General features: G+C 45.3%; 1 protein-coding gene across 3 annotated transcripts in view; it reads left to right on the forward strand.

Annotated features, from left to right (window-relative positions):
* The window catches only part of TXNDC16 (thioredoxin domain containing 16), a 242981-nt gene that overhangs the window by 63575 nt on the left and 156633 nt on the right, over positions 1–22773 (forward strand). For all 3 annotated transcript variants that reach the window (XM_029598324.1, XM_029598325.1, XM_029598326.1), the window contains exons 5-6: positions 1645–1719; positions 18060–18181. In XM_029598324.1, the coding sequence (XP_029454184.1) occupies positions 1645–1719; positions 18060–18181 (197 nt within the window). The remainder of the gene's footprint in view (positions 1–1644; positions 1720–18059; positions 18182–22773) is intronic.

Genomic DNA, 22773 nt, shown 5'->3' on the forward strand with positions numbered 1-22773 from the left:
TTTGTTCTATGCATAGGGTTTCTGAACTGCAGGCCTTGTCTTGCTGGGAGCCATTTTTCCAGGTGACTCCAGCTATGTACTGTTGCTTCCTTTTTACCAAAGGTGAACCCTGAGTTTCACTTGAATCAGTCCATCTGCCTGCCGTCTCTGGACAGAGGGAGAGATGTATAGGAATATTGTCTGTTGCGACCCTTGGATGTCAAGAGACGTATTGTCAGATATCTAAAAGTTACTAAGCCTTTGCAGAAGTCGGATCGCCTGTTTGTTCTTCATGGCGGTACTAGACAGGGAGAGCCAGCCTTGCGGGCTACAGTAGGTCGCTGGATTAAGGAGAAAATCATGGCTCATATGTGGATGTTGGGAAGCCGTTATCTAGTCACATTATTGCTCATTCCAATAGAGCTCAGGCAGTGTCGTGGGAAGAAGTTAGATTGTTGTCTCCTGTCGATATTTTCTAAGCTGCGACATCGTCCTCTTCACACACCTTTTCCAAGTATTATCATCTGGATGTTCAGGCCCGGGAGGACGTGGCCTTTGCACGTGCGGTTTTGACTGGACCGTGTGCAGCCTCCCACCCTATTTGGGAGTAACTTGGGTACATCCCACTTGTTCTGGATTCATCTGACTGGACACTAATAAATGAGAAATTACTACTTACCTGATAATTTCCTTTTTTTTAGGACAGTCAGATGAATCCATCTTCCCTCCCTTGGCTGCTGAATGATTGCAAAATGATCCTCCTCTATACCTACATGTTACAGGGATTACTGGTAATTGTTACTCCAGTCCCTAGACTTGTGTTATTACATTCTTGTCTGAACACACTGTTGCCTGTTGTTTGAGTATTGATAAGGTTATCTGTTTTTAATCAAGTTTTTTGCTAGTCTGTCTACAGTTGGTTTTGAAGAAAATACTGGCAGGCTGATGTCACTGCAGGGGTTTATATACTGTGACGTCAGTTTGCTCCATTTCCATCTGCTGGTAGAGGTGCATAACCCACTTGTTCTGGATTCATTTGACTGTCCTAAAGAATAGGAAATTATCAGGTAAGTCATAATTTCTCATTGCTTTTGTATGTACTTGCTTTATGACTTGCAGGTCAGATCAAATTAGTTTCTACTTAAATCACTCTCACCCCTTCAGTTACTGCTCAGCAGAAATGAATTATAAATGTCACACTGTGTTCTTTATGCTGGTGCCATCTAACTGCAGACTGGAGATTGTATGATGTTATTGTGAGCAGAGAAAAGAAAGTATGATCCTCAGAATGATTAGGTATTTGTAGAAAGACTGATATGCAGTAGAAATGTTGAAAAATGATTCTACCATCATGCCTTTCAAAAGGTCCTTGACCATGGACACAGATTAGAATTTAAACATTCTGATTTTTCCATGGCCTTAATCCTGAAGGTCCCAGAACTAAAATAGACTATTCGATGAAGGCCTTGATTTACTTTCAGTTTGTTTCATTAAATAAGAATGTCTTTATCAGATATTTTAAATGACTGATCCTGGAATCTGATTAATTGATATTAAAATTAGCTATACTGTAAATTGGTGATATGAACAATATCATGAAAATGTAAACAATGTAAAGCAATCTAGAATATGAAAGAATGTATGCTTTTCTCTTTTTTTTTGTAGGGGTAATGTGTTACTGAGAGAATTCCCAACAGATGCCCTGTTTGATGTGAATGCAATTGTAGCCAATGTTTTATTGTAAGTAAGGACAGATCTATATCTTTGATTTTAATCTATATCAGTTTGTAGAACCAAGTTTTGTGATAACAATAACAAATTGTGTTTACTGGATTTCAGGATTCAGTTTCACATGGAGAAAATATTTTGTTCCTCAGACATAAGCATGTGTGTATTCTCTTGCCACCTATTTACTGCAGCTGGCATATTACTTTTTTCTGTCTGATACTTCTTTCTGTCTTAGACAGCACTGACAGTACACTTAAGAGATTTATCTACAAGGGATTGTTTTAATGATGCTTTGAACAAGATTTTTCTAAAGCAGCAGTATCTTTTAGGCAAAGCAAAATAAAGGAACTGAATAGTTGTATTCTGATGTTAGCTACAGACATAGCCCCCTAGTCTCCTGTGATTCCATAGCATTTCATCTACTAGCATTGTGCTGGAAACAGCTGCTACCTCTCCGCTGTGGTGTAGTCAGGAATACTGGGTTGCAGGCTGATTGGATTGTTCATATAATCAGATTTCCACCAGCAGGAAAGAGCCGGTTAGCATAGTTGTGTTGAGGGAATATAAAGTAAGGAACAACTCCTTTGGGCCCCGATGTAATAAGGCATGCTGATGTGTGCACACATATTAGCACCAGGTTACACAACTTGATGCTAACGTGTGCACACATTAGCCTCTCCTTCATGCAGATCCCAGGTTCATGAAGCCATTATCCCTCGATGCAGGAGATTCCTAAGCTTTACTCATATTTTCTTAATATTTGAAATTTAACCCCTGGTCAGAAGTGGCGTAAATATTATGGGGCTAGTGTTAGTCTTTCGGGAGTTTGTGATGCTTTGATCTTGCGCTCAGGATTTATGCACAAATCATGTTTTCTGCAGATAAACCATGATTTTCACCTACAAAACACTTTGGGGTACATTTTAAAAACATACGCGCGCACATGGACGCTTGATTTTATAACATGCGCGAACCGGTGCACAGATGTTATAAAATATGGGGCAGTGTGTGCAAAGGGGGGTGTTGAAAAAGGCAATTTACGCGTGGCGACAAGATAGGGCCTCCCCCAGTTCCCTCCCAGTCCTCTCCAATTAAGGAGCGGACTGGGAGGGAACTTTTCTACCCCCCTACCTACCCTCCGTCTCTCTTCCCATCTCCTCCCCAACCCCTTGAAAGGCCCTACCTTTTTTTTCCTTTGTTTTCAAACTTTCACCAGCTCCTGAGCTGGCGTAAGTTGTGCGCACCAGCAGAGTGGCAAATGGCCGCTGTACCGGCTGCCTCCAGCTCATCCCTGCCCCCCGGATCGCCCAGGCAGACATACGAACAGCACAGTACACATCAGTGAATATTTGATGTGATTTGGAATGAGTAAAGATACACAAAGGTGAGATTTCTACAATGTACTCTCTCTCTCGCTCTCTCCCTCACTCTGTCTGGGTACTTTGCAGGCTGCGAAGTGAAAATATCGCCGGTAGAATAAATTTAACACAAGTTGAGGTAAACTACTTATGCGAAGTGCTAAAATTGTGCAAGTTGTAGTAACTCAAAAATTACCCTAACCATGTCCCTTTTTTTACCGCGGGCGCTATTCATGTGAAATTTATAGCAAAATGATGAATCTAGGTGTAAGATTGTAAGCTCCTCTGGAAATAATTACAGTACCTGAATGTAAACTGCATTGAAGTGCCAAAAAGTGGAATAATAAATAAATGTATAGAAAACACAATTTGTGTACACAAAATATTTCCTGAGCAGGAAACATTTTATGAGCATAAATCACTTTGAACTACCACCTGCAAGCTAGTGTAAGGGAAATGAGCATGCTCTGGGGAAAACACAAGTCCCAATGTAAATCAAGGAGTCACTGTGCTCTCTTGCCACAGCATGCTGATATCGTACTATATTGGGAGTTAACTCAACTTTTACCATGTCAGTAAAGAAAATGTGAACTGAAATTTAGCTCATATTTTTACTCACATTTTATTACATTGGGTTCCTAGAGAAGACTCACTCTTTTTTTTTTTTCCCTGACTTGGCACATAACTCACATGCTACCCTTTGGGCAGCTGTGCTCCAGGTTTAGCAAATTGGTAAACTGAATGGCTATGGGTCAGCCATCATACAGGAAACTACTGCACATGTCTAGAACAGAGCTGCTCAAATAGTCCTTAGGCCCCACCCAACTTAATTTTTGTTGAATACTTTTCTCTGGAAGTATAAGACACAGTCCAACATTCAGGCCGATGCAATATCGGTGTGTAAAGAGAGAGGGCGCTCAGTTGATCCACCTTTCCCGGGCACCCGATTTAATATTTAAATGGGCTGCTGTAGTAAAAAGGTGGCACTAGGGAAAATTGTGTGTCCCTCGGCATCAGGTATCCAGGAGAGGTGGCTATCAGCGGGTTAGGAAAATGGCTGCTCAATTTTACGAGCATTCATTTTCCAAACCTGTACACAGCCACAGGTTAGGAAAATGGGCCCTCGTTAATTGAGCATCCATTTCCTAACCTGTCCTCCGGTGTCTTTTTTTTTTTTTTTTTTGCTGGTTCTCCTTTTTTCAGTTCCTCCACGATATTAAGTCGGAGGAAGAAGAGAAAGCAGTATTTTCTGCTTTTCTGTTTTCTTTTGGGGCTTCTCAAAAATTTGTTTTTGCATCAGGGGTAATAGCTAATAGTCTTATCAACATGAATTTACATGTGATGAGCGCTATTAGCTACGTGCTGGTTTGGACGCACGTTTTGGATGCGTTAATCGCTTATGGCACGAGGGGTTTTGGACGCGCATCCAAACAATGTAAAGCTGTGCATTCAGCCGAGCGACTATATTGCATCGGCCTGATTGAAATTAAAATACAATAATATTGAACAATAAAACTTAATAAAAACAAACACAGAACTGCTATAGCAATAAAAGATCAGCCCAAGGAACTAAAACATATTTTAAAACAGACTGTCTTGTAGCAAATAATAAGAAATACCATCAGTTCAAAAGGCTTGCTGGAAGACTGCTTTTTTTAAAAAGTAATACGTCCTTCCATCATCCTGCTATACCAGTCCAGTCCAAACAAGTGTGTTATGTCCCCCTACGAACTGATAGAAGTATAGTACACATATTTCTTCTGTGACATCATTGCTGCTATGTATAGGTAGTGCAGCACTGAAAGAACCCAGTATATTTTTTGTACGTCGCTCTGAGCGATTTTTAAAATCCAGAAAGAACAATTCCTAAATTTTTTAAAATAACATAAATAAAATAAATAAATACTTTGCCTCCAGCAGATGGTAAACCTCACTGGTGGTGCAGCAGGATTTCTTGGAAAGACACTGATGCTATTTAGGGCCAGGCGCTGGTACGTCCAGGAGAGTGAGCCTGTTAATCAGGGGTTCTGAGTCCTAGAGGGGACTTGGTCGAGCCCAGGGGTGGGGTGGTTCTGGAATAAAAAATAAATTGGACAGGAGACCCTGAGGTATTTGTTGCAGACACTTTGAGAAAATCCTCCTGTTCACCTCCCCCACTTCCTCACCCAATTGACTTGTTAGTCTCTGAAGAAAACGGTTGATGAAGGACTTTGAGACAGGCAGCAGATACTGGTTGAGAGGTTGATCTGTGACAGGTTCCTTGGTTTGGTGGAGTAAATGACTGCTGTGGAGAGGGGGCTTTGGGTGGCAATTTTCTTTTGGAACTGAGCTGGGTGTTGTATTTTCTCGCACCGTGATGGACAAGCCCGGGCTCAGTCGCCACTGTGGGGCTTGTGGCTGAAGGAGGTCTGTGTCAGCTGCGGGTCCTTTCTGCACCATGAGTGTGCTTGTAGAGGAAATTCCGGGGAAGTGCTTGATATCCTCTGACGTCCACTGCTCCCTCTTCATTGGGGAATTCTCCCTGGCCTGATCCACTGACAGAACTCAAGCAGGAAGAAGCCTCAGATGAGGCAATTTTGGCGGGAGCATCAGCCATTTTAGGCCATGATCCTGCAGGTTCCTCAGCAACTCAGCAGCATTGGTTAAAGTCAGAAATGGAGTTTGAAGAACCTCCACTCCTTGCACCTGCGGAAGGCTCCTTGAACCAAGTTCCCTTAGGATAGGCTAAGATTTGTGAAGAATTTTCCATGGAGTTTTTTAGAGGAGCATATTCAGTCACTGGCTGGATTGCAAAATTAGCCAAATAAACTTATCTGGCTAACTTTGGAGTGATATTCAGTAGTGCAGCTGCATTACTGAATATAGACAGCTATCTTAAAAATACATTTATTACCAGTAATTTATTTTGTAGCTGTGCCTTTTTATGATTTTACGATTTTTTAGTAGTTGTACTGGCTCTTAATTATTTAATATTTTATAGTTATCTATTTACCTGAATTTTGATTCTATTAATGATTTATTGTATTGTTCTTACTTTCATTTTATTGTAAACCGTTGTGAAGGTTTTACTGATGCGACGGTATATAAAAAACTAATAAACTAAACTAAATTCCCAAGTTTCTGATTTCTGTAGAAATAGGGATAGTTAACATCCCCAGAGAATTTCTCAGCTTGTCCACTCTCTCCATCGTCAGGTAAACCCAGCCCACTTTCATGTCAAAGTGAGCCCCCAAGTATTCCAACGAGTGAGAAGGAAAAAGTTTATCTTTCCAAAATTAACTACTCGTCCTAAGCTTTCTAAAACTTGGTCTACTCTGTCGGACTTCTGAACACCTTCTTGATACAATTTGGCCCTGATCAACCAATCATCCGAGTAGGAATGAACCATGATACTTTCTTGTCAAACACACCACCACTATTTATCATGACTTTGGTGAAAGCCAGTGAAGCTGTAGCCAACCCAAAAGGGAGCACCCTGTTCCTGTAGGATACACAACTCGAGATATTGTTGATCCTCCCACCTGATGGGAATATGAAAATAAACCTCTAACAGATCCAGGGTGGAAAGATATTTGCCTTGTCGACCTGCCAAGAGCACAGAGTAAAGCATCGCCATCCAGACATGGGAAATTCTGAGATTCAGATCAAGAATGGGTCTGTAAGTCCTGTCTTTTTTGGGAACTACAAAGTAGATGGAATAACAACAGAGATCTCTCTTGGCAAGAGGAACTGGAACCACAGCCTGCAATAGTTGATGTCTCAGAGGATTATGGATTGCCTTTTGCTTGGCATCAGGGATAGGAACGAGAAGTTCCAAGGTGCACCTGAGGTGGATTATCTCTAACACCCACTGATCTGAGGTTATTTGTGTCCATACCTGGTAAGACAAAGAGCAAACCCACAGAGCTTCATTGAAAAGTCCTACCAATTCCTCATGAGGGAGCTGAGTATCCAAATTTTTCCCTACCTGGACAACTGGCTTCTAGTCACACCCAGCCCCTCCATTCTACAGAACAATCTCCTAACAACCATTCAATGTTTGGATTCATTGGGACTACTAATCAACTACGAAAAATCGAATCTGCATCCCACACAAGTATTGCAGTTCATAGGGGCCATTATAGATACTTTAAAGGACAAAGCTTTCCTTCCACAACCAAGGGCGATAGCTCTGCAAACTCTAGCTCAAACTCTAAGACACTCAACCAAGACTCCAGACCGTCAGATATTGACAATTCTGGGGCATATGGTGGCATTTATCTATGTGGTTCCCCACACCAGACTTCATATTGGGCTTAAAGACTCAATGGAAACAATTTTCAGATCACCTTTCGACTCCAGTTTCCATTACAAACAGCATGAAGAGGGATTTGGATTGGTGGCTACAATCCACAACCCTCACCATGGGAGCTCCACTACAACCTCCGATTCATCATATCATTCTCACTACAGATGCCTCTCTGAAAGATTGGGGAGCTCACCTAACATGCCTTCAAACTCAAGGCCTCTGGTCGGCCTGGGAAAGTACACAACAAATAAATCTTTTGGAACTACGAGCGATCCGAAATGCTCTTCAAACTTTCCAACTACAGCTACAAGGGATAACGGTAATGATTCACAGAGACAACCAAGTAGCAATGTTTTATATAAACAAGGAAGGAGGGTCTGGTTCCAGGACACTCTGCAAAGAGGCAGTATTTATCTTGGAATGGGCGGCCAACAACTCCATTACCCTTCAGGCAACATACCTATCAGGAATAGACAACACCAAAGCGGACAAACTCAGCAGAATCTTCCATCCCCACGAATGGGAACTTCAGCACAAGGTAGCACTAAAGATTTTCCAAACCTGGCGATGGCCATGTGTCGACCTATTCGCCACAAAACGCAATCGCAAGGTAACGACTTTCTGCTCCATATATCCCAGTCACCTAAGACTCACGCAAGACACGTTCCTCATGGACTGGTCACAAGGCCTCCTTTACGCCTATCCTCCAATACCACTGATTTCTCGCACAGTGTAAAAATGCATCAGGGACAGGGTGAACCTCATCTTAATAGCTCCAGCATGGCCCAGACAACCGTGGTACGCATACCTCATTTGTCTATCAATGGACACTCCAATTCCTCTAGGAAACAGCCCTCGTCTCCTCACACAAGAGGGGGGAACACTTCTACATCCACTCCACTCCTCTCTGAACCTCACAGCATGGAGATTGAAAGGCTGCTATTTCGAAATTTAAACCTTTCACCTCACTTAGAGGACATTCTACTTTCCTCTAGAAAACCTTCAATTAGGTCAAACTTCAGAAAGAAATAGTCAAGCTATGCCGTTTGGTGTTCTACTACTAATATAGATCCATTTACCTACCCAGCAGAAAAGTTACTGACTTATCTACATACTCTTTATCAGAGGGGTTTAGCTACAGCTTCACTATGGGTCCTTCTCAGTAGTTTACCATTCGTTGCCCGTCACAGCACTAATTTCTACTTACCCACTCATTTCCAGATTTATGAAAGGGATATTACGTCTCTGCCCACCACTACGGAAACCCCCTGTGCTGTGGGACTTGAACCTAGTCCAACAACAACTCATGCTGCCACCATTCGAACCTCTGGAAACCTGTCACCCCAGATACTTGGCTTGGAAGGTTCTTTTTCTAGTAGTGCTCACTTCAGCTAGACAGATTAGCGAACTTCAAGCTCTAGTCCACTACTCTCTGTATCTAGTTTTTTACCATGACAAGGTGGTCTTACGTCCACACCCGCATTTCCTGCCAAAGGAAGTTTCGGCATTCCACCTGAACCAATCTATAACTTTACAAACGTTCCATTCCAAGCCTCACACCGATGAGGTTCAACACCGGTTACATACCCTAGATTGCAAGAGAGCACTGGCGTATTACAAACAGTGCATTGCTTCCGAATCTAGAGCAGCACAACTCTTTCTCTCATTTAACCCAAATGCACCAGGATTACCAGTATCAAAAAGAACTTTATCATCCTGGATAACTAACTGCATTCAATTTTGTTACAAAAGTTGTTCAGAACAGCTCTCAGCTTCACCTAAGGCTCATCATCTTCCATTGCCCATCTAAAGGATGTGCCAATATTAGACATTTGTAAGGTGGCAACTTGGTCATCCCTCCATACCTTCACTACCCATTACTGTTTGGACAAACTCACATCAAAAGATGCATCCATGGGCAAACAGATACTGACAGTGGGCACCTCCTAAACCTTTCTCACCAAGGACTGTCCGCAATCTACCTTTGCAGCTTGAGAACTTGATAACACAATATCTAACGAACACAAACGCTCAAGCTGTCAGCTGGGGACTCCCAGACAGCATGGCTAATTTAGCCTGCTTATCAACATGAAAAGGGCAAGTTTGCTTACCGTAAACGGTGTTTTCTGTAGATAGCAGATGAATTAGCCATGCTGACCCTCCCGCCTCCCGGAACAGTCTTGCATCTCTCTACCTAGCTTTTTTACGGACTGAGGAGACTCTGCAGAGGAGAGGGGGAGGTGCCTAGCAGGCACACACTACAGCAAGACTTAGAACTTTACTTTAAGAGCTCCGCCACCAGACAGCATAGCTAATTCATCTGCTATCTACGGAAAACACAATTAAGGTAAGCAAACTTGCTCTTCTATCCCCTTATGACGTTCATACTATTGGCCAGGTGCTAATTTTACCACTCTGTATCTTGGTCTACCCAACTATAAGCTAAAGACACTGCAGATGTTACAGAACTCAGTTGCCAGATTGATTTCTGGGCACCCCATGAGAGAACATATTACGCCAGTTTTGAAAGACCTGCACTGGTTACCATTTTCTTCCAGAATTTCCTATAAAATTTTAACACTAGTGCATAAACTAATCTCATTCAACTCATTTCTATGGGCTATTGCTCTTTTTCATCTTTATAGTCCAACATGAGCTTTACGTTCGTCACAGAGGAGACTGTTGGATGTCCCATCTGTCTGGCATGCCTGGTCTTCTGATAATCATGAACGAGTGTTCTCTGTTGCAGGCCCCATTATGTGGAACTCCATTCTGCAAGAATCGGCTAGCTAACTGCACTAAATCCTTCAAAATACAGTTGAAAACATATTTGTTTGGGCTGACCTTTATTTAAATCAACACTTGACCTAGTTTTATTTGGAACTGCATCTTGCTCCCTGCATTACAGGTTTTGTCTGCTATTGACTAGTTTTTATTCTGTTGTTTTTTTGCATGTTTATTTTTGTATGTTTTTAATATTCACCGCCTAGGCATAGGCAGTATATAAATAAAGATTATCCACTTTGAAGTGCCTGAAAGGTGGAATATAAATCAAATAAATAAAATGTGCATATATTGGAAACTTTGTATATGAGGATTTATCTCATGCATATTCATTATGGATATTCTAAAAACCTGACTGGTTGTGAGATTACAGAAACAGGGTTAGGAAACCCTGCCCAGTGATGTGCTTACTATACACATATAACATCCTTTTGTTATACAGTGGGGGTTTTTTTTTGTTTTTTTTTTAACAGAAGATAAGACATGAGCAGGAGAGTTTAAACATACTGTTTGCACAGGCAAATATTAAGTGGTTTTTATGATATGAAATAGACCCTCGGAGGTTATAAAGTCAATGTTGCAGATATTTACATAGTTCTTATATATTCATGTTGTTTTGTTTTTTTTAAGCAAATGTATGGGAAAGGAAAAAGCTGGAAGAAAAATCTTGTGCTCTTGAAAATGCAGTTTGGAATACAATGCGATCACACAGAAATGTGCAGTTATATCATTTTATAGTGGTATATGGGTTTTTTAAAAATATAAGAAAAATCCTTACGAGAACAGGCTCTTCCTATCTTCCCCTACTTCCAGTGGACTGATAAAATCCAGTGTGCACTCACTGACCAGTCCAAGCCATCTGTAAAGTACTGGAGTTGCTGTGTTAGTCTACTTGAATGCACGGAAATAAGGAAGGAAGTGTTAGCTTCTAAAAGCTAGTCAAGAAATGTATTAATTTAGTTCAATAAAAAGGCATCGGCTTAGTTTTTATTACTGCAAGTCAGGAATAGCTGGTATAATCTAACAGCTGTTGAAAATTCAGAAGTTGATCCTTGCCAGGCTAGAACTGGCTCAGAAAACTTGACCAGACTCTAGTGTACACCAGCCTACCAGGAGCCAAGACATGGTTCTTCACCCACTCTTTGCTTGCTCAGATAAGACTGCCACCAGATTTGTACAGAAATCTTCACTCATTTGCAATTTTTCCATCAAAATTTAAGCCTGGATTTTAAAAGGGCTGTGCATGTAAAATTCGGGAGTTACATGTGTGGCTGGGCCCTGCGTGCGCATTTTCCAAGTGCCAGGCCTCAAGGAAGGGGTGGGCCATTAGAGCTGTCCCAGGGAAGCACGTGCTGGCAGCTGGCTGGCATGCGGAGTTGGAACAGCAAGGTAAATTTTTTAAAAAATTTATAGCTAGGAAGGGGTTAGGGGTTAGGGGTCAGGGAGGAGAAGAGAAAAGATAAGAAGGTAGAAAGGTTAGGTAGAGGTATAGAGAAGTTTCCTCCCAGTCCGCTCCTTAATTAGAGTGCACTGGGAGGGAATTGGGGAATCCCTACTCGTGTCGTGCGTTGCTTTTTAAAATCCCCCCCCCCACGCGCGGAGGAGACTATCCACCCGTACATACGCGCATAGACATTAAAATCCGAGGTGCATGTACGTGCAGGAAACTTATTTTATAACGTGCATGCTGCGCACAATTTATAAAATAGCCATGTCCATGTGCGCGCACCGGGAAAGGCACACATATAGACACACGTGTTCTCAGTTCTATGTGGACCCTTAGTCCGGAAGGTACTCACCGAGGAATAGTCCTGACGAACTCCTCTCCGGAAGGTGGAGCAGCAATGTCTAGGGTTGTGTCTAGACAAGTGGTAGCAAGCAGGAACTGAGTCCAAGCAGGATCAAGGCAGGCGGCCAGCAAACAAGGTCCGGGTCCAGGCAGGGTCAGGGCAGGTGGCTGGCAAAACAGAGTCTGGGTCCAGGCAGGGTCAAGGCAGGCGGCAGGCACAGCAGAGTCCAGGTCCAGGCAGGGTCAAGGCAGGCGGCAGGCACAGCAGAGTCAGGGTCCAGGCAGGGTCAAGGCAGGCAGCAGGCAAAGCAAAGTCCGGGTCCAGGCAGGGTCAAGGCAGGCGACAGGCACAACAGAGAAGAACCAGTAAGCACACAGGAACCTTATTGCAAAGGCATCTGCTGGAACCCAGGGAGAGGTTTAAATCTCCCTGGGTCTTGACGTCATCTTCCGGGGCCGGCCTGGACCGCGCGCCGCGGCCCCTTTAAGAGGTGGGACCTGCCGCGCTCTCCCCGACGCAGTAGTAGAGACGCCGGGGAAAGTATGCCGTGGTCCGCGCGCCGCCCATCGCGCCGGGGGAAGGCCCCACTCCGGAGCTCCGAGGGAGGTAGGGGGTCCTGGCCGAGGGCTACATCGGCCAGGAATCACAACAGTACCCCCCTTCTTACGCCCCCTCCTGGAAGGACCGGGTTTCTCAGAATGCGTCGGATGAAAGTGCTGAAGTAAGGCTTTATCCAAAATATTCACTGATGGTTCCCATGAATTCTCCTCTGGACCAAACCCCTCCCAAGCAATCAGATATTCCCAACACCTGTGATTATGACGGACATCCAGAATTTCTCGTACTTGATAGATCGGATCTTCCTCGGATGCAACAGCCGGTGATCGAGGAGGAATAGCATGGAAGGAAGAAGAAACCATTGGTTTCAGCAATAAGACGTGAAACGAAATATGGATCCGAAGACTGGTTGGAAGTCGAAGGCGATAGGTCACGGGTCCCAAACGCTTACTGATAAGGAATGGCCCAATGTACTTGGGAGCGAGTCTCATGGATGGGACCCGAAGGCGAATGTAGCGGGTACTGAGCCAAACTCGGTCTCCTGCATTAAACAGAGGGGAAGGGCGATGATTCTTGTCCGCCATCCACTTGGCAGCGACAGCCCGTAGAAGTCTTGTATTGGTGGCCTTCCAAAGTTCATGCAACTGCAATGCGGAAAGGTGAGCTGCCGGAGAGGCAACTGAAAGAGGTAGAGGAAGAGGAGGCCGAGGCTGCTTGCCATAGACAATCTGGAACGGGGAATTCCCAGTAGCGGAATGAATATGGGAATTATGTGAGAACTCGGCCCAGGGTAATAGTGTGGACCAATCATCCTGGCGGTCTTTCACGAATAGGCGAAGAAACAGCTTTAATCCTCTGTTGACCCTTTCAGCCTGCCCATTCCCTTGGGGATGAAAGGCAGTGGTAAAGTCCAGTTGTACACCAAATGTCTTGCACAGCGCACCCCAGTATTTGGCGGTAAATTGCGGCCCCCTGTCCGATGTTATGTGAAGTGGAAGACCATGTAGGCGAAACACATGAAGAGCGAAGAGCCCAGCCAACTCAGGGGCAGAGGGTAATTTGGGCAAGGGCACAAAGTGGGCCATCTTAGAAAAACAATCTACCACCACCCATATTACTTGATGACCGGAAGAAGGAGGGAGGTCCACAACAAAATCAGTGGGTATATGGGTCCATGGTTCCTGAGGTGGTGGAAGGGGTCGGAGGAGGCCCCATGGCCGGCCAGGTAATGGTTTCTGTTGAGTACACTTCGGACAGGAATCAATGTGGGCACGCACATCCTGGCCTATAGTAATGTGATAATCTTTCCAAGGTACCCGTTCTCCCAGGATGGCCGGCCGTAAGGGAATCGTGTGCCCATGAGAGTACCTTGGGGCGAAGGCGGAGAGGAACCACTGTTTTCCCTGGTGGTGCAGTCTCTGTGGTGGCCAAGATCACCTTGGCTGGATCAATAATGTAGCTGGGGAGGTCAGGTGTGTCATCGGTCTCAGGTAGTCGGGAAAGGGCATCTGCACGAACATTCTTGGTTGCAGGGCGATAGCGTAATACAAAATCAAAGCGACTGAAGAATAGCTACCATCGAGCTTGGCGTGGGTTCAGTCGTTGTGCTTTACTAAGATATTCCAAGTTTTTATGGTCTGTGTAGACCGTAATTGTATGTTGTGCACCCTCCAGCCATTGCCTCCATTCCTCAAAGGCCATCTTTATAGCTAACAGTTCCTTGTCTCCAATCCCATAGTTCTTTTCTGCTTGGGAAAATTTGATGAGAAGTAAGAGCAAGGGAGTAACTTCCCCTGATTGGAATGTTGGCTAAGTACGGCTCCTACCGCCACGTCCGAAGCATCCACCTCCACAATAAAAGGACGTGTGGGATCTGGGTTTCGGAGACAGGGTTCTTGTAGAAATGCAGACTTGAGATCCTTAAAGGCTTGAATAGCCTCGTCAGGCCATTTCCTGGGATCCGCCCCCTTCTTGGTCAAGGCCGTGAGAGGTGACTCCATGTGAGAAAATCGAGGAAAAAAGGTCCTGTAAAAATTAGCGAACCCAAGAAAACTTTGTAGTGTACGAAGTCCTACCAGTTGTGGCCATTCCCGAATGCTAGCCAACTTGTCAGGGTCCATTTGAAACCCAGTGGTAGAAATGATGAATCCCAGAAAAGGTAGTGATTGTCTTTCAAAGAGACATTTCTCCAGTTTTACAAATAACCAGTTCTCTCTCAGGCGTTGAAGAACTTTTCGGACATCTGTGCGATGAGCAGCCAGGCTTTGGGAATAGATTAAGATATCATCAAGATAGATGATTACTCCTTGATTCAACATGTCCCGAAATATCTCATTCATTAAGTTTTGGAATACCGCCGGGGCATTACAAAGTCCAAACTGCATCACCAGATATTCATAATGGCCGTCACGTGTATTAAACGCCGTCTTCCATTCATCTCCCGGTTTTATCCGAACCAGATTGTATGCCCCGCGTAGGTCTAGTTTGGTAAATACTTTAGCTCCATGAAGGCGATCTAGTAACTCCGGAATTAGTGGAAGAGGATATCGATCCTTGCGAGTTATCGCATTAAGTCCTCGGTAATCAATGCATGGTCTCAACGACCCATCTTTCTTGGGGACAAAGAAGAACCCTGCTCCCGCTGGAGACGACGACGGTCGTATAAATCCTCGTTCAAGATTGTCTTTAATGTATTGAGACATAGCCAGGGATTCTGGCCCAGATAATGGGTACACTCGCCCTCTAGGTGGACTGTATTAGGCAGCAGACTTATGGCACAATCAAAGGTATGGTGTGCCGGAAGAGTCTCTGCTTTTTCCTTGGAAAAAACATCCATGAAATTTGCGTATTGCGGAGGGGGTAGGAGTCTAGTAGCCGCTATTTGGATCTTGGGTTGAGGTCTCTGTTTCAGACAGGTAGAGAAACATTCTGGTCCTCAAGCTGTAATCTGAAGAGTTCTCCAGTCAATGATGGCATGTTTCTGTAGCCAGGGGAGGCCCAATACCACCGGATGAACTGTTTTTTGCAAAATGAAGAAGGATATCTCCTCCCTATGGAGGACCCCTGTAAGGAGTGTTATCGGGGCGGTACAGGAAGTGACTTGACCCGGAAGATTCTCCCCCTGGATCGACGAGATGTATTGGAGTGTCTCGCGAGGAAGTATTGGAAGTTGTAGTTGGTGAACCAAGTCTTCTAAAATAAAGTTTCCTCCTGAACCTGAATCGATGAGGGCTAGAGTTGTAAGGGACCCATGGAGGTAATGTAGTGTGACCAGTACAGTGGGGGGCGAGATTGCTCCCTAGGGTCAGCCCCTCTAAGACACCTAAGTCCGATAGTTTCCCGGACGTTCGGGACATTGAGCTAATAGATGTCCCTTATTACCGCAATAAAGACAAAGTCCCATCCGTCTTCGACGTTCTTTCTCTTCGGTAGTCAGATGGCTCCTACCCAACTGCATGGGCTCCTCCCTGCCCTCGGAAGAGGTTTCGGAAGTGGTAGGATGAACCATGGGGCAGGAGAAGGTAGGGGCCAATGGAACTGTATGATGGTAGAATCTAGACTCTTTGGCTCATTGCTGAAGCTGTCGATCGATACGACCCGCGAGATCAATTAATGCCTCAAGGTCATCTGGAATCTCTCGTGCCGCCAACTCGTCTTTGATACGAGGAGAAAGTCCTTCCAGAAAGATCCCTCTTAAGCAATCAGTCTGCCATCCCAGCTCGGATGCCAAGGTGTGGAACTCTACTGCGAAATCAGCCAAAGTACAGGTGCCTTGACGGAGATTAAGGAGTTCTGAGGAGGCGGTAGACAGTCGTCCTGGTTCATCGAATATTTGGCGGAAGGTCCGAACAAATCGTGGCAGGTCACCCAAAATGGAGTCCCCACGTTCCCAGATCGGGGATGCCGAGGCTGGGGCCTTCCCATCCAGCAAGGAAATGATGAAGGACTTCTTAACCCGATCTGTAGGGAATTGTTGTTCCTGTAGCGAGAACCGGATGAAGCAATGGTTCAGAAATCCTCGACATTGTTTGGCATCCCCGGCATATCGAGGTGGAGCAGGCAAGTAGGTTACAGCACTAGTACTGTTCGGAATTGCAGGAGTAGGAACAGCAGCCGCTGCTCCTCAGACCGCATCAAGTCGGTTTGCCAAATGTTCAATCGTGGCAGTCAAATTCTCTAGGCACTGTTGTTGCTGTTGTTGCTGTTGCCTTTGTTGCATAAGTTGTTGAGCCAGGCCTGGAATAGCCTGGAGACCTGTCAAGTGCACCGGGTCCATGGCCTTTGCAATCTGTTCTCAGTTCTATGTGGACCCTTAGTCCGGAAGGTACTCACCGAGGAATAGTCCTGACGAACTCCTCTCCGGAAGGTGGAGCAGCAAAGTCTAGGGTTGTGTCTAGACAAGTAGTAGCAAGCAGGAACTGAGTCCAAGTAGGATCAAGGCAGGCAGCCAGCAAACAAGGTCCGGGTCCAGGCAGGTCAGGGCAGGTGGCTGGCAAAACAGAGTCCGGGTCCAGGCAGGGTCAAGGCAGGTGGCAGGCAAAGCAAAGTCCGGGTCCAGGCAGGATCAAGGCAGGCAAAGCAAAGTCCGGGTCCAGGCAGGATCAAGGCAGGCAGCAGGCAAAGCAGAGACCAGGTCCAGGCAGGGTCAAGGCAGGCGGCAGGCACAGCAGAGTCCGGGTCCAGGCAGGGTCAAGGCAGGCGGCAGGCATAGCAGAGTCCGGGTCCAGGCAGGGTCAAGGCAGGCAAAGCAAAGTCCGGGTCCAGGCAGGGTCAAGGCAGGCACAGCAGAGTCCGGGTCCAGGCAGGGTCAAGGCAGGCGGCAGGCATAGCAGAGTCCGGGTCCAGGCAGGGTCAAGGCAGGCAAAGCAAAGTCCGGGTCCAGGCAGGGTCAAGGCAGGCACAGCAGAGTCCGGGTCCAGGCAGGGTCAAGGCAGGTGGCAGGCATAGCAGAGTCCGGGTCCAGGCAGGGTCAAGGCAGGCGGCAGGCACAGCAGAGAAGAACCAGTAAGCACACAGGAATCTTATTGCAAAGGTGTCTGCTGGAACCCAGGGAGAGGTTTAAATCTCCCTGGGTCTTGACGTCATCTTCCGGGGCTGGCCTGGACTTCGCCGCGGCCCCTTTAAGAGGTGGGACCTGCCGCGCTCTCCCCGATGCAGTAGTAGAGACGCCGGGGAAAGCATGCCGCGGTCCGTGCGCCGCCCGTCGCGCTGGGAGAAGGCCCCGCTCCGGAGCTCTGAGGGAGGTAGGGGGTCCTGGCCGAGGGCTACCTCGGCCAGGAATCGCAACAACACGTGCTTTTAAAAAAAAATCTATCTTTTAATGAATTGCAGTTTAAAGCTTTGGTTCTCTGGTGTGCTGTGAAACTTCATTGTATTATTTACACATATTTTAGTACATCATGACTGTAGTATGGCATTGTGGTTACTAGATTAATAGATGAGAAGGATATTAGGGAAAGGAGAGAGATTTGATATATAATTTGGAGTTTAATTGAATGATATCCAATATTAGTATATTTTTTTCTTTCAGCTTAAAGGAAATTAAATATTAATAAAATTGAAATTTATTTCTAGTGCCCTTTTGTTTAATGAAGTGAAATATATTACTACATTGGTGGAACTTCAGATTGTAGAAGATTCTGTGAAGGGAAGAAATAATTTAGTTTTTGTGTATGTGCGAGCTGTTGGAATACCAGGTATGTAATGCCCTATTTTAAATGTCAAAGTTTTTGTTTTAATCTGATCATGGTTTGATTCTGCATTATTTTGGATATTGATCACTACGCAATGACTATTTTGTATCTATATTTCTTGTATTTTTTACTGGGTGTAATGTATGGTTCTAGTTATATACCTTAGGCTGATGTGTAAACTTAACATCCCTGGTATAAACTCTTAGGCAATCATTTAGTAAAACTGTAGTAAGAAATCAACATTTTGCAAAACCTCTACCTTCCATTTCATAAGAGATGTACATTTCTAGAAAAAATATTCCACAAATTGGAAATTGATGGAAATAATCTACTGTCCTTGAAATTACAAAAACATAGGCCTGGACTCTTCATTCATTGCTGAATGTTGAATCCAGTGAAAACGGGGGGTGGGCCGGCAAAAGGGGGAGCGGGCCTGCGAAAGCCGGCAGCCTTTGCACCACTGCGGTGTCTTCGCTGCTGGCTTTCGCACCGAATAGCGCCACCGTAAAAGGTGGTGCTATTCGGCGTGCAACTGGCGACGATAACATTACTAACCTTATAGCCGCCAGCGAAGACACTGCCGAGTTTGTCCCCTCTCGCCCCGACTCCGCCCCGACTCGAATTAGCATGCTATCGCACGTGAAAAGGGCCTTTAGTAAATAACCTTTAGTAAATAACCTCGATAGTTTGCAAATAATGTAATTTCTGTTACTAGAATATCCGCATATAATTATACCAATATATTTTCTAGCTTATTTGTAGACTCACCATCAATAAATTCCTTTTATTGAGCAATTTATTTTATTTAAAATTCTTATATTTCCCGTCGATAGCAGGCTGATTTAGCCATGCTGTATGGGAGCGCGTCGCGACCCTCGTAGGCGGAGCTTCCCTCAGTGAGTCACAGAGTTTTGAACTCTGTGCAGCTGTGCAGTGTGTTCCCGCGCGAATCAGCCATCTCCTCCTCAGTCTTTTTTTCTGCGAGCCGAATGCACGCGGGCTTTTTTCTCTCTCAGTGATTTTTTTCAAATTTCGATTTTTTCAAGCTTTTTCCCCGTAAATATGGCACCGAAACCGTCTGGTTTTAAATATTGCCAATGCGGGAAGATTATGTCCCTCACGGACAGACATAATTATTGTTATATTTGCCTCGGGCCCGATCACGACCAGGGATCTTGTCGTGATTGTGGACAGATGTCCCCCCGAGCGCCCTGACATCACGCGGAGCGAATTGAAAGACTGATATCATCGGGCTCTTATGCCCCGACACCATCGGCGCAGTCTTCGCCCGGCCGGGTGAAGACACCATCATCATCTCATCAAAAAAGGGCCTCCTCCATAGGACCATGGGAGAAGTCGCAACTTTTACCATCAACTGGGCCCAGGTATTCTTTACCTACAGAGCCCAAGAAATCTCACCAGGAGTCGAGAATCGCTCCCCCTGTTCCCAAAAAGGGCCTTCTGCGTCGTCCGGGGCACAGGGACTTGTCCCTGGCGCTTCGCGGCCTACGACGCCGTACACATCGAAGCACATGGCGCACAATCGACGCTCAAAACACGCGACGCATGCGTCGTTTATGGCGCCATCGAAGCATGTTGAGCCGTCTATGACGCCCACGATGCAGCTGGCGCCATTCACCGTGCCTTTGAAGCACACTGCGCCGTCCACGATGTCATCGAAGCATACAGCATTGTCCATGACGCCATCTGGACATGCTGGTCTGTCTATAAAGCTATCGAAGCACTTTGCGCTGTCTACGGCACCTTCGAGGCATACCGCGCACTCTCCGATGCCATCGACTCATGCGGACCCTATGAAGCATGTACCTTCCAAAAAGCATAAAATGAAGACACATCATTCAACAGAACCTCACATTCGACAGTCAAAGACAAAACACAAACACCGTGGGCATGAAGAAAAACCAGATACATCATCTGTACATTCTGGCCGCTCATCTCATTCCCGAGCAACCCTTACAGATGTGGATGTAGAGTTTTTCTCGGATCCCCCTTCTCCTTCATCCAGAGAGAGCTCCAAAAGTGCAGTCTCCATATATTCCGACTTGTCTTCCGTGTCAAAACAGAAAAGCCATTCGCCAGCCTTGCATCCACCTTCTTCTAAAAATTAAAACCTTTACCTACTAGTCCTCCAGCAAAACAGACTGCAGGACTTCATTCTCAAGATATTCTGCCTACCCGTCCATCTTCCAAAAGAAGCCAAACTATGATGCCATGAGGCACATTAGCATCAAAGGCTATGTCTAAAATATCTCAGGCTTTATCTACCTTTTTTGAAGATATAGAATCCATGGAAGGACCAGATTATCCACCAAAGGATTCTCCACCACCATCTTCTCCTACAGAAAAAGTTCCTACACCTCCAACAGGAGAGGATATTTCCGAGTTTCCAGGCCCAGATCACCCTTATAAGCTGGAATCGCCAATTACATTGGTCTCATCTTCCTCTTCCTCCACGGGCATGCCGTCTGACCCACCGGACACCTTACCAAAACCCTGTTCTCCACTGGAGGATCTCTCCTACTCTAAATTTATTGAGAAGGTGGGGGCACTCCTCAATGTGGAGACTGGAAAAGTATCTGACCTCCATACAGAGACACTCGGTATACTTAAAATTTTTTATATGCCACATGAGCCTACTGCTTTACCACCACATGCAGTTCTACAAGGTGTTCTGGAAAAGATTTGGGAAGCTCCCTTTTCCACCGCTTCCACATCTAGGAAAACAGACTTAAAATTCCGTATGTGGAACTCAGCGGTATATAACTCAGCTCAGCTTCCTCATAACTCAATTGTTGTTGAATCCGCGATGTCCAAGGCAAAGTGTCCCAAATTGCATGCCAACACGCCGACAGGTAAGGACAACAAGTATCTGGACGAGTTTGGTCGGAAGTCTTATGCTGCGATGCTATCATCGAAAATAAGTGCTCATCAGTTCTATATGACTCAGTACTTATTTGAGTCTCTACAAAAGTTACGACCACTCTGCCTCGCAGAAGACAATTCGTTGCCGCAACCCTTCACAGATATAGAAGAAGGATTGCGTCATTTGCTACGTTCCATTTATGAAAACTTTGAAACATCTGCAAGGACCTCGTCGGCAGCAATTGCGGCTCGTCGCATAGCTTGGCTGTGAGCTAGCGCAATATGGGACGATGTCCATGAAAAGTTGGCAGATCTTCCCTGCAAAGCTCAAAATTTATTTGGAGACCAATTTGCAGAGACGGTTTCAAAGTTAAAAGAACAGAACTTAGTGGTACTCTCTTTAACATCACCAACTGATTACCATTCCTCATCAAAAATATATAACCCCTCGTATAGATGTAGATCATACCCAAGGGGTCAATTCCGTCCTCTTCCTCCATTCAGAAAACAACCAGTCACACCATCAAGATCTTCCTCGCAACCTTCGCTTCTGCGTCAACGTTCACGACAACAGCGTCATTCTAAACAGGCTACAGCACCCCCACAGAAGCAGCCTCCGGCTTTTTGAAAGCTGTGACACCATCCTCACTGCTACCAGTTGGGGGATGCCTACAATTCTTCTGCAAGCACTGGGAATCCATCACTTCAGATCGTTGGGTCCTACAAATCATAAAGGAAGGTTACCAATTGAATTTTCTAACCAATTCCTCTTTGCCGCATATACCACCTCTTCACAGCTTCCAACATCAGATATCATCATTAAAAATGGAGGTCTCAGAACTCCTTCTAAATGAATCCATTCAGCTCCTTCCATCTCATCAAATGGATCAAGGATTCTACTCCCAGTACTTCCTCATCCCCAAAAAATCAGGAGGTCTTCGGCCCATTCTCAATCTTCGAGACCTCAACAAACATATCCAAAAAGAGAAATTCAAAATGACCTCTCTCAAAAACATACTTCCTCTCCTACAACGGAACGATTAGATGTGTTCCATCGATCTGAAGGATGCGTACTCGCACATTCCCATGCACCCGTCCTCCTGGCGTTTCCTGTGTTTCTGAGTTCAGAACACTCATTACCAGTACAAGGTCCTACCACTCGGTCTTTCCTTGGCACCCAGAGTATTCACGAAGTACCTAGCAGTGGTGGTGGCTCATCTCCAACAACATTCAATCCAAATCTTTCCTTACCTGGACGACTGACTTCTAGTAGCCTCAGACCCAACTACGCTCAAGACCCATAAGGCCACCACATTACAATGTCTCCACAATTTAGGATTCATCATCAATTACGAAAAATCACATCTCCAACCCACACAACTACTGCAGTTTATTGGAGCAGTGATACACACCGTACACAACAGAGCTTACCTACCTCAGGACAGGTCTCTCACCCTGTCGGGTCTAGCATAACGTATGCACAGGCAAACATGTTCCTCTGCACGACATGACTTCCAACTGCTAGGCCACATGGTGGCTGCCATCCATGTAGTCCCTCACACGAGACTCCATATGTGACAACTGCAATGGGGCCTAAAACGTCAATGGTGCCAATAAAACAGCCTTTATTCAAAAAGGTCCACATTACTGCACCAATGAAATTGGACATTCAATGGTGGCTCTCCCATTCCAATCTCTCCATGGGTTCCCCA

The sequence above is a fragment of the Rhinatrema bivittatum genome, chromosome 4 (genome assembly GCF_901001135.1).
Source record: "Rhinatrema bivittatum chromosome 4, aRhiBiv1.1, whole genome shotgun sequence".
NCBI classification, from domain to species: domain Eukaryota; kingdom Metazoa; phylum Chordata; class Amphibia; order Gymnophiona; family Rhinatrematidae; genus Rhinatrema; species Rhinatrema bivittatum.